At 43.7% G+C, this 10,770-nt stretch overlaps 1 protein-coding gene across 1 annotated transcript; it reads left to right on the forward strand.

Annotated features, from left to right (window-relative positions):
• Positions 1-3,111: 3,111 nt before the first annotated feature.
• On the forward strand, positions 3,112-8,466 carry OSGIN1 (oxidative stress induced growth inhibitor 1). Its single transcript, XM_008944486.1, has 5 exons — positions 3,112-3,196; positions 5,591-5,727; positions 6,041-6,232; positions 6,558-6,649; positions 7,331-8,466. The coding sequence occupies exons 1-5, from the start codon at positions 3,112-3,114 to the stop codon at positions 8,322-8,324; spliced, it is 1,500 nt and encodes a 499-aa protein (XP_008942734.1). The 3' UTR covers positions 8,325-8,466.
• The last annotated feature ends 2,304 nt before the right edge of the window (positions 8,467-10,770 follow it).

Raw genomic sequence — 10,770 nt, forward strand, 5'->3', positions numbered from 1 at the left:
CAAAAAAAACCAAACAAAAACCAAACCAAACCAAACCAAACAAAAACACCAAAAAACCAAAACCCCAACCAAACTAAAATAATCCACCTTTACTTCTAATGTACATTTGACCTGAAACTGAACTGCCGGAGATGTTCTGAGCTTAGCTTTACCCCAGAAGTCAAAAATTTATCTTACAGGGTTAGGAATAGATACAAACAGGTTCAGCATCTGTTTCACTTTCTATTTAAAAAGAAGAATTAATAACTAGAAATTATAGAAATGGCAGCTATTGGATGTGGAAGGGGCTTCCTCCGTTTGTAGACACATATTAGGATAAACAGAAGCATCTCTGATGGTTAATCTTGTGTTGATGGAATTGTCTGGTGTCAAAATTTGAGGAAAGAAAGCACCTAGCACTAAAATGGTTATTATGGGGATTTGTGAACCCAGATCCTGAATATAGCCACATCTAAAAATGGTCATGTATGTGCATGGATCTAATTTCATCACACTAACAATTGTGCTGCTCTAGCCATTAAGGCTTGGTTATTCCAGCAAATGTTCCTTTTTCACGTGTCTGAAGGTCCAGAATGAAGGAGGGTGAAATAAGGCGAGTGTTATCAGAGCCTGCAGCTGTGGCTTTGCTCTTTATCTGGGTGGCATACAGTGGCATAGTGCAGTGGCAAGAAGCTAAGGCAACCTTCCTCTAAAGCAAACAGGACTGCCAGGCTGACTTCTACCCTCTTGTGCCTTTTTTTTGTCCCCTTCAAGCTCCCCCAGAAAAGTGCTGGCATACAACGACATGACTCTGCGCCCAAGTCTTATGAACAGGCTTGCAGGCTTGTTATTTATATGCTGGCTTTGCTGCTCTCCTGGAACTGGTGCCATGTGCTTTATTGGGGTGGTCTTGCTTCCAGAAAAAATCCTATGGATGTTGCTGGGTTACCACTGTCTACAGAATGCATACAATCTTCCTGTGCTTTCTGCTGCAGAGTGCTATGGAGCAGAAACCTGCAAGATCACTTCCAGAGACCTTGCTTCCCTCTTCCAGACTCTCAGTGGTTATACAGCAATAAGATATACACTCTGTATTAGGAAATATTAGTAAGAACTTACATACTATGTCTTACATAGTACAGCTGTGGAAAGGGATTTATTTGTTATCATGGAGAAGAAACCTCTGCTAACCTTCAGATAGGTACTGTGGCTTAGCTGGTTGGAGGGAATACCTTACTGGTCACACCAGTGTCCTGTTCCTTTTGTCTCTGGCCATCCCAGGTACTAGTGCTGAATTTTACCAATTGCAGCTCTGGAGCTTTGCAGTCAGGAATTATCTGGGAGTAAATTTACACAACAATCTGCTTGAATGTGGTGCAGGTTTTGTTTCATGTGGTAGAACCTACCCAAAAGGCTGTGGGAGATACAGTTAGACTGTGCTCCTGCAGCTACCAGGGTTGGGTTAAATGTGCCTAAGGGGCCAATGCATGCCTTGATATAGACACAACACATTGGAGTGTTCATCTTCTGTAGTGTATGCATTTACCTTTGAGTATCAGTTAAATTGAGAACCTAAGTTTCTTTGAAATCCAGCTCTCTTCAAAGCTAGATCCTTGGAATGACTTAAATTAGAAAGCACAACTATTAAGTCTTAAGTAGTTCTTGCCCCATCAGGCAAAATACATGAGTCTCAGACTAATGCTTCCTTAAGTGATAATAGGCAACCAGTAAGTGTTACTAAACTCCAATCCAAGAATTTAAACAAAGCTGCTAATTTTGAATTCAGCTTCTAAGCCTTATTTTGTGCCTCATTAATCCAGTCCTCTTGGACTAGCTCTGTCCAGCCCAGCTATGGCTATAGATAGAATTGTCACATCCTTGCAGGCAAATGCATTTAACAGTCTCCTCCTAAAGCCTGGGATTCTGCAAATCCTAAACTCACCCCTGGTTTTCTGGCTGCTCATTCAATCACCAGAGTCTTACCACATTACTGTAGTTGCTGGTGATGTAAATGTCAGGCTTAAAGTGGAGCATTACACTTGTAGGATGGCATTTGCTGCAATACCTGTGTCAAAGGCAGTGATGTGCCAGACCTTATGGAACTGTGCAGTAGTGTGCTTGCCAAAGACCTTTTTGAGCTTGAAAAGGGTGTGGAGAGAGTGTCCTGCTGGACAAAGTCATGCCCTTCTGTGGATTTGTACTTAGCTTTCCAAAGTGAGAATAAGGTCTTTGTAAAAGACTGTATTCACTGTAGAATAACTTCAAGACTTATGCTGAATTTCAAAAATCTCATGTTTACTGTGGTAAAAATAACTTCCCTAGATTAGTCACAGTATAGTTGAACTCCCTGGAAAACTAAAGAAGTCACTATTTGACATGGTAGGATTCCTGCAGTGGAGGGCAAAAAACTTCGCTGTTCATTGAGTATCTGCTTAGATTAGTTTTGTAGATTCTGCTCTAATGATGCTGTAGTCTAAGATAATTGTAATGTATAATTTGTTTAAAAACTTGTCGTTTACTTGTTCAGACCTAAAATTCTATTTTCTGGAAAATTAAGAAAGAAGGTTCAGGTACTAAACTAGCACTTCTCAAAAAAAGCTGGTAGTGATGGAGTGGTATGTGTTTTTAAAATGCAGCCAGGAGGTTTCCAGCTTTGGGCAGAAGTCTGGAGTGAGGCTTGCTCTACTTATCAGTGAATGCACAAATTGCTTCAAAGTATAAAGTGTTTGTGATAATTATGACAATTTTCTATGCACTACGGGCAGAAGTGAAGTTTTCATTAGCAAGCTGAAATGCTTCAGTTACTGCAGTCAGTGTGTTACTGAATTTGCCAGCTCTTCTGGAGGGACTGGAATTCATATGTGGAAAAGAAAGATAAGGGTTGACTACCTTTTTTTTTTTTTTTTTTTTTTGTGGTGTATAATGAGGGAAATCATCCTTTGGCTTTAGGGGCAGGAAGAGGAAAAGATAAGTAGGCCCTGCCCTGAGCATGGAAGGGTAATGTCTGTGATGCAAGAATAATACTCCAGATCCACCTGGGTTTGTGGGCTGTAGAAAGCCATTTGCTGGGTTTTGTCAAAAACCAAATAATTCAAAACTTATTTGTTTTAGCAGGTAGACCCCAAAACCCAAATGCTTCCAGACGGGAAGATGTATGCATTACTGACCCGGCACCAGAGTAAGAGTGGGTTCAAGCCACTGCCTGTTGTGATCATAGGTAAGCTCTCTCCTTCCAGCATTCACCTGTTCTCTAGTGCTGTTGTTGCTTTGGACTTGCTGTCTCCAACTTTTGTTCCATGTGTCCTTACTGAAACCAGCAATGTCCAACCACTGTTTCTGCATTCTTTCCCCAGCCACCAAACTTGCTATAATACCAGGAGAAAGACCACTAGGAGTTGTGAGAAGTAGGGTACGAGGTATTTGACAACCTAAATGACATACCTCTTCTTAATAGTAATATCAGTAACCTTTTGGGCATCAGTTCAGCTGTGTCTGGCTTTTTCTCTGTTGGGTATTTAGAAGGGTTAGAAAACTTTTCCATACAGATAGTTAATAGGCTTTCTGTGAAGTGATTCACTGTAGTGTTTGAATGGGAGGCGGGCTTATGTGATCTTTTTTTCCCCCATAGTGCATCTTTAGAAAATGCTCCAGATGCTGTCAAAATTTCTTGAAATTTTTCAATTTTCTTTTAAAAATGCAAGCCAGCTGCACTGATGTTGTACAGATTTAATAGAATGGTAAAAAGCTGTGGGATTTCTACCAGTTTAGAAAACAGATTGTATTAACTGCCTGTCTCCTTTGCAAGAGGGGAGCTTTGTAATGTGAGGTGATTGTTGGAGCAAACCCGAGTAGTTATGTCAGTGCTCTCCTCTCTGTGATGAATCGTGAGCCATGCTCGAGTGCAGGTGTTGGACTCTGTTCATCTGAGCATGTGTTTAAATGCTTTGTAGAGCTGGGTTCCTTCCTTATCTGTCATCTGATTTACAGCACCCAAGGGAGCTAGTCCAAAGTTAGTGCACCACAGAAATCATACTTAATCTTTGCTAACAGTGAGTTTGACAAGGACACCACTGCTAGCAGGTTCTAATCAGCCAGTGACTTCGTACTGCCCAGTTGTTCAAGTCTTTAGGTGGGAGGGAGGATATTTTGGTACATCCCCAGTACACCTACACAGAGCTCCAGGGTGGAGGTATTACTCAAGCCTCAGAAGCACCAGTGTGAAGATGTGCACTCTGAGGAGGCTCTTGGACTGAAGCAGCTCAGCTGTGTCACTGCAGCTGGACCTTGCACGCAGGTTCCAGCTACTTCCTCAGGCCCTGCTCCAGGAATGCTGCAGGCTCCCTCCGCTCTGCTGGCAGCCTCATGAAAGCAGTTGCTTTCTAGAACAGTTTGAGCCCCAGAGGCAGCTGTGCTTGTGACCATCCATATCAAGCTTAGATGTGGTTCAGAGTAAATCCCTGTGTCTGTTGCTGAGTATTGTGCACTCATGTGATTGGCTTAAGAACCTTTGTACTTCTCAAGCAAAGAAGTAACCTGAAAAGTGTTATATTTTACTCTAGATGCATTTTAGTTTGCTTTTAGTTTCTGCTGATGTTGGTTTTGGATAACTTCTCTGCAATGGAATATTCCAAATGCTGACCTGCAGCTGCTGGTCCTTGCTCAGCCCAGGAGACTTGGGCCCCAGCTGTAGCCTGTCCTGCTCTTCACATGGCTCAGCTCAGCACTAGCTCTGCAGCCCGAGCCTCCCTCTGTCTCAGATCCCTGAGAAACAGCCTTTGCTCCAGTCGCTCACGCATGCAGCCCAGGCACTGTGTCACCTCAGCTCTCCTCCCCTCCATCCCTGCGTGAGGTAGTGCTGGTTAGTCATAGGCTAGCAAGCAGCAAAGCCTGAGCAGCCACGGAGGCTGACACCTACTTATGCAGACACTGTAAAATATTAAACATGCTGGAAAACAGCCATGTGAAAACTTTCCACGGGCTATTCTCACTGGGCTTTGGAGTCATGTTTATCAAGTTTTTGTGCTGGCTGTTGGGTGATAAGCAGAGGGAATTCGGTCATGCAGCAATCTGTTCCAAGTGCTGCATTCTGGAGGGTTGTCTTGGCATGGCAGAGAGACTTTTTTATTTAACACACTGCCTGCAGTACCATGGTAGGGCTGGTTCCCTTTCACTTCCACACTGTGCCTCCTGAGCACAATGAACTACTCTGCGCTGCTGTGAAATGTACATCCAGGAGAGCTGAGGCCTCTGGTCAGTATGTGACCAATTTCTAAATCTTTCAAGAAGTTAATGAGCAACACCTCAATTCATCAGCATGCTAGAGGCTTTGAGCTTCACTTGAGGTTAACCTCTGGCTTATTTGACCCAGTGTCTTGTCAGCAAGTTCTGAAGACCTTTCAATGCAAATAGATGCAACTGAGTTGGAGAGGGGGACACATGACGTTAAAATTACTTCCCCAACTCTAATAAGTCAGTGGTCAACCTGCAATAGAAAGCCCCCTGTATCCACAGCAGTGTTACACCCTTTGAATTGGTCTGGGTATTAGAAATGCTCCTCAAATAGCTGCTTTATCTGCAGGAGTATAATTTCTTCTCCATTGTGTCATTTTAGGGAATGGACCTTCAGGAATCTGTCTCTCATACTTGCTGTCAGGCCACATCCCTTACTTCAAAAGAGATTCTCTTCATCCTCATCCCATTCTTCAGAGGAAACTGGAAGAGGCACCAGATGTCTCCATTTTGGACCAGGTTTGTGTAAAAAGAAATGGTATAACATCACAGTAAAGCAACCTAGGTGTATGTTATAAGTGATAACCTCATTTGAATTTTCAAAGTATACTGAATGAGCCTTAGGCAAAGTACCTTTAGTTGTCCACATCTGCCTTGTGTGGAAGGCCAGCATTGCAGCTGAGATCCTTGAGGTAGTCCTTGGGCAATAACTGTCTGTGTGGCAGTAAATGAGCTTCACAGAACACCAGAACCACTAATTTGGAATACTGGAGAAGAAGCAGTCTGCTGCCTGGCAGGACACACATTTTGAACACCTGATGTCTCTCTGCAGGATTTGGAGTATTTATCTGAAGGCTTGGAGGGACGATCCCACAGTCCTGTGGCTCTTCTGTTTGATACTCTTCAGCGTCCAGACACAGACTTTGGTGGAACAGCAGAATCTGTCCTCACTTGGTGGCATGAGACCGACAGAGCCATCCCCCATCTGGTCCTTGGCAGAAATGCTCCTGGAGGTGCCTGGCATGTATGTGAATGGAAACCTCACTGCTTAGGTCTGCATGTTGTAAGATAGCCAAATGTGTGACTGAAGAGGCAAAAGCTCCTCTAACATGCCAGTCAGCCACATCTGATTTTATATATACAGACAAGTGAAGGTTTAAAAGGAAAAAGAGCAAGAGAGGCATTTATATTTTCAGTCTTTTTGGAGAACATGGATGTTTTTATCCATAAGAGCAGATCAGAGGAAATCACTGATTTCATGATCTGTGCCATATTGCAACATGACAAAACTGCATTTCACTTTTTGCTTTAAATAACTGAAAGTCATTTTACTGTGTTTCTTCTTCCAGTCTATTGAGGGCTCAATGGTTACCCTGAGCAGAGGGGAATGGATGGGACTCCCAGATCTCCCATTCAAAGACTGGCTAAAGCAAAAGAGAAGGTGAGATCTATGGTCTGATTATTTGCAAACGACCAGAGGTGATTTAGGAACCTGGTGTGGAGTGGGTTTCTTGATGTAGCTACTCATCTATAATGGATTATTCTAGTGAGAGAGAGGACTGCAGGACACCCTTTCACCCCACAGTAACAGTCCACTCTTCATTCAGTGATTCAGATGAAGTTGCAGTGCTGCTTGGAATGCATCCCTCTCAATACGCTCTGGGGAGGTGGATCACAGTGACCATGAGTTATGAATGCAGCTTGGAAAAGACAAGTTCGTCTGACTTCTGTGTCTACTGCTGCTGTGCTTAATGCCAAGTATAATCAGCTCAGATAATATGCAGTCTGAGGTGCTTCTGCTCTTGAGATGTGTAACAATTAATCTTAAGAAGTACAGGAGTTAAAAATGGAGTGGAAGCAAGATGTGAAGGGAAGGCATAAATGAACAACCATGTTCTTAGGGATGGGATTCATGCTACAACAAGCTGCCTCTGTCTAAGTTTGTGGACTCTGAGCATTAACTCTATATACCACAAATAACTTTGCTGAAGTCAGGGAAACTAGATAAGTCTTCTCTGGTAGTGCCAGGATAGATGGCCCTAGGATACATTCAGTGGAAGAGGGGAGAAATTCCAGTCTCTTACTTAACTGCTGCCTGACCTTTGTTTGTACTATATTACAGAGGCCTCAGAAACAATAGAGCCACAGCACATGACATTGCTCAATATTACCAACACTATGTGATGAAGAAAGGACTGCAGAAGAATTTCAGATGTGGTACTGTGGTGACCTCTGTGAGGAAAGTGAGTGCAGAAAGTATCTCCAACTATGCACAGGAAGATCTGCAGGAGAGTAGTGACTCTCTTTGGAACTTCTGTGAGAAGAGTACAGAGATCTTTCAGGTGGATGGATTTTTCAAAAGTGTGAAAGGTGATAAAGAGCCTTTCTCCATCTATGCAGAGAATGTGGTCTTAGCTACAGGAACATATGATAGTCCTACCTGGCTTGGAGTCAAGGGAGAGAACCTTTCCTATGTCCACCACCAACTGTCTGCCCTGGAAGAAGCAGTGAAGAACAACAGCATTGGCATCATGTCAGATCCAGTCTTGATTGTAGGTGCTGGTCTGACAGCTGCTGATGCGATTCTCTTTGCTCACCATTGCAATATTCCGGTAATCCACGTTTTTCGGAGACGAGTCAGTGATCCAGGTCTCATTTTTAACCAGCTCCCCAAAATGATGTACCCTGAATACCACAAAGTCCATCAGATGATGAAAGAACAGACAGCTGCTTGTGCTGGGCCCTACGAGTGCTACGTTAGCCTTCCTGAACATCACGTGCTTTCCTTCGGCAAGGACAAGAAGTGTATATTTCAAGACAAGAATGGCTGCCAGAAAGTTTATAAAGTTTCTATGGCTCTTGTTCTAACTGGCTCAAACCCCAACCTCTCATTTCTGCCAAATAATGGCATTGACTTGGCAATGGAGAGTGATCAACCAGTCAATCCAAAGAGAAATCCCATAGATGTTGACCCGTTCACCTATGAATGCACTCAGGAGAAAGGGCTTTATGCTCTAGGACCTCTAGCTGGAGACAACTTTGTGCGCTTCGTACAGGGAGGGGCTCTGGCAGTTGCCAGCTCTCTGTTAAAGAAAGCAAACAAAAATCCTCCCTAACAAAAAGATCCCTGTGCTGCCTGGGTAGGTTACTGCTGCTTTCTTAGGGAACCAAATCACCTGTCTGTGCATCCTCAAATGCAAAGCCCACTCCTAGTCTTCTCCAAGGTTATGCAGAGAGTTACTAAGTTCTTGCTGAGTTATTTGGGAAGATTAAGCCACCAAAGTACAGAGTGGGTTTCACACACGGCAGTACCTTTGCTCCCTGGGGATTCAGCTCCCGTCCTGCGTAGCTGAGTGTGAAGGCTGCGGGGGCTCTGAACCCGGGCCTGGAAAAGGAGGGGACAAGAGAGCAATTGCTCCTCTGTGGGACCCCTTGCAGATTGCTGCAAATTGAATCGGGGAACAATCAATGTTAATTATTTCCAGACAGCAGGCTGACAACCCTGTGTCTATCAGTGTCTACAGTGGTTTTTTCTTCATGAACCAAGTAATGGTGTGGTTTTATTTGCTCCTGTAGCTTAGTTCTAGGTTCTTATTAGACCAGAAATCACTGAAAGATGCTGAAGGTACCTCTGGCACATGTTACTGCTACTCAGCAAATGAAAACTGACACAAACAGTCAAAACTGTCTCACTGACACCAGCAACATGTAATATGCAATATCTTTAAAATCAAGAGGTTCCTCTGATGTATTTTTTCTCCTCCTTGAGGAGAAATGGTGCTGATTTGCAAACACTTGGTTTGCCATCTCCCAGCTTTCTACTTGCTAGATCCTAACACTTTAATGGCCAAATTCTTGGTGGCTGCTGTAGAGACAGCAGAAGTAAAGGGGAGCTGCTGGTCTGCCTCATAATGGCCCGAGTGCTGTGTACAGGGCTTCTGCTGCAGCGAGTGTCTCAGATGCAATATGTTACATACTGAATTTCTAATGTAATATGATTATTATTTTATAAAAACTACTATTTGTGTACAGGGGAAATTGGCACAGTCACTTTTTGATAGAGTTTTGCTATATCTAGCGATTTCTTTTTTAATACAGGTTTTCAAAAATACTTTTATTGGCAAGATATTTTGTTACAGGCTTTTGGACAGTGTTTTGAATGAGCTGGGGTGGGTGGGAACGATGCCTGATGCTGCAAACAGCATTCTCCACAGACCTACAGGGCTTTTCACACCTCTCACAGGAAAACCCAGAGTCACAGCTAACCTTATGTGATGTAAAGACACTGTGCTCCCTGCGCTGCACTGAAACTTGCTGATGTGAGAGGATGCTGCACGGGTCTCTGGGAAGCTGAGTGTGTGGAGCCTGCGGCTGTTTGTAAATGAATCAGCCTCAAGTTGAGATCTGTAAGATCTGTAAGGTCTGTGCCATTGCTGTATCACACTTGAACATTTTTACCACTGACTATTGTAAGAAATTTTTCAATAAAGTGATTTCAGATTTGGTCTGTGTTTGTTTTTTAACTCTGATTTTAAATCTCTGATCCAGAGAAGAGCTAATGAACTGTTCACCAGCTTCCTGGCCAGCACCAGGGGCTGGTTTGTGCCTCATTCTTCTCTGAAGGCTGAGCCTGGAGGGCCCTCAGGATTTTGTGGGCACAGAAGTGTGGTGTGGATGAATTTCCTGCAGCTGGCAATGGGCCCAGGGCTCCCTTTGGCAGCATTGCTTTCAATGAGGTGGTAGCTGTTGCCCTGATTCTCTTAGCCTGGCAACACAGGGATTCCTGTGTATGGATAGTGGGGTCCTGTGCTGTCTTACATGGTTTTGGTACTTACTAAAAGATATGAGCTTATACTCCTTTTACCCTGCTGTATGCTCCTCTTAGAGCTTGGTTCCTAAGCAGTGCAGGGTTGTGATATTCCTTTCTTGCAGCTGACCTTCACTAGAAAAAAGAGTAATCGGTGATTGATGTTCACCTTTCTAAAAATACTGGGTTTGGCTGCATCACAAATTCCCACATCAAAAGCAAATGAACTGGAGAACAAAAGCCAAAGGGCATCTTGAAAAAAAACAAGGGAGATTGAAGTGTGCTGGGAATAAGATTGGTGTCAAGTGAAAACCTCTTCCCATTGCTGAGGTCAAAGCCACAGTGTTCATGCCGATCATTCCTATTTCCAGCACTGCGTTACTGTGATCTAATTTGCCCTGTGCTGGGAGCTCCTAACTAGGGCAGCAGCCTGTGTCTGCCTGGGGAGCTTGGTGACTGACCGTGTTTTAAATAGCAGGCTGTCTTGTCCAAGAGGGACAAGCTGATTGCCTGCCTTGTGTGGGACTAGAAAGGGAAGTAGTTTTCATAACTGATGCTTAGAAAATATCCAACGTTCTGCCCTGGAGGGATGTCAAAGCAGAGGATCTCTAGAGCAGAGGTGGTGGTTTACTCATCAGTAAGAAGTCCTCATGGCAGTGCCATGTGGTGCTAATCCAAGCTGTCACTCAGCTCTCTGTGTTCAGGGAGGCAAGTGTGAATTATTGTTCCAAGACAATCACTTGTGACAGTCAACA

This window comes from Merops nubicus, unplaced genomic scaffold, assembly GCF_000691845.1.
Source record: "Merops nubicus isolate BGI_N331 unplaced genomic scaffold, ASM69184v1 scaffold25007, whole genome shotgun sequence".
NCBI lineage: Eukaryota > Metazoa > Chordata > Aves > Coraciiformes > Meropidae > Merops > Merops nubicus.

What these genes read in the sequence shown, in the direction of transcription:
- OSGIN1 (XM_008944486.1), top strand. Translation starts at nt 3,112, where the DNA reads ATGCTTCCAGACGGGAAGATGTATGCATTACTGACCCGGCACCAGAGT. An exon ending in ATGTCTCCATTTTGGACCAG is followed by an intron (nt 5,728 to 6,040) that starts GTTTGTGTAAAA and finishes GTCTCTCTGCAG; the next exon opens with GATTTGGAGTATTTATCTGA. An exon ending in TGGCTAAAGCAAAAGAGAAG is followed by an intron (nt 6,650 to 7,330) that starts GTGAGATCTATG and finishes ACTATATTACAG; the next exon opens with AGGCCTCAGAAACAATAGAG.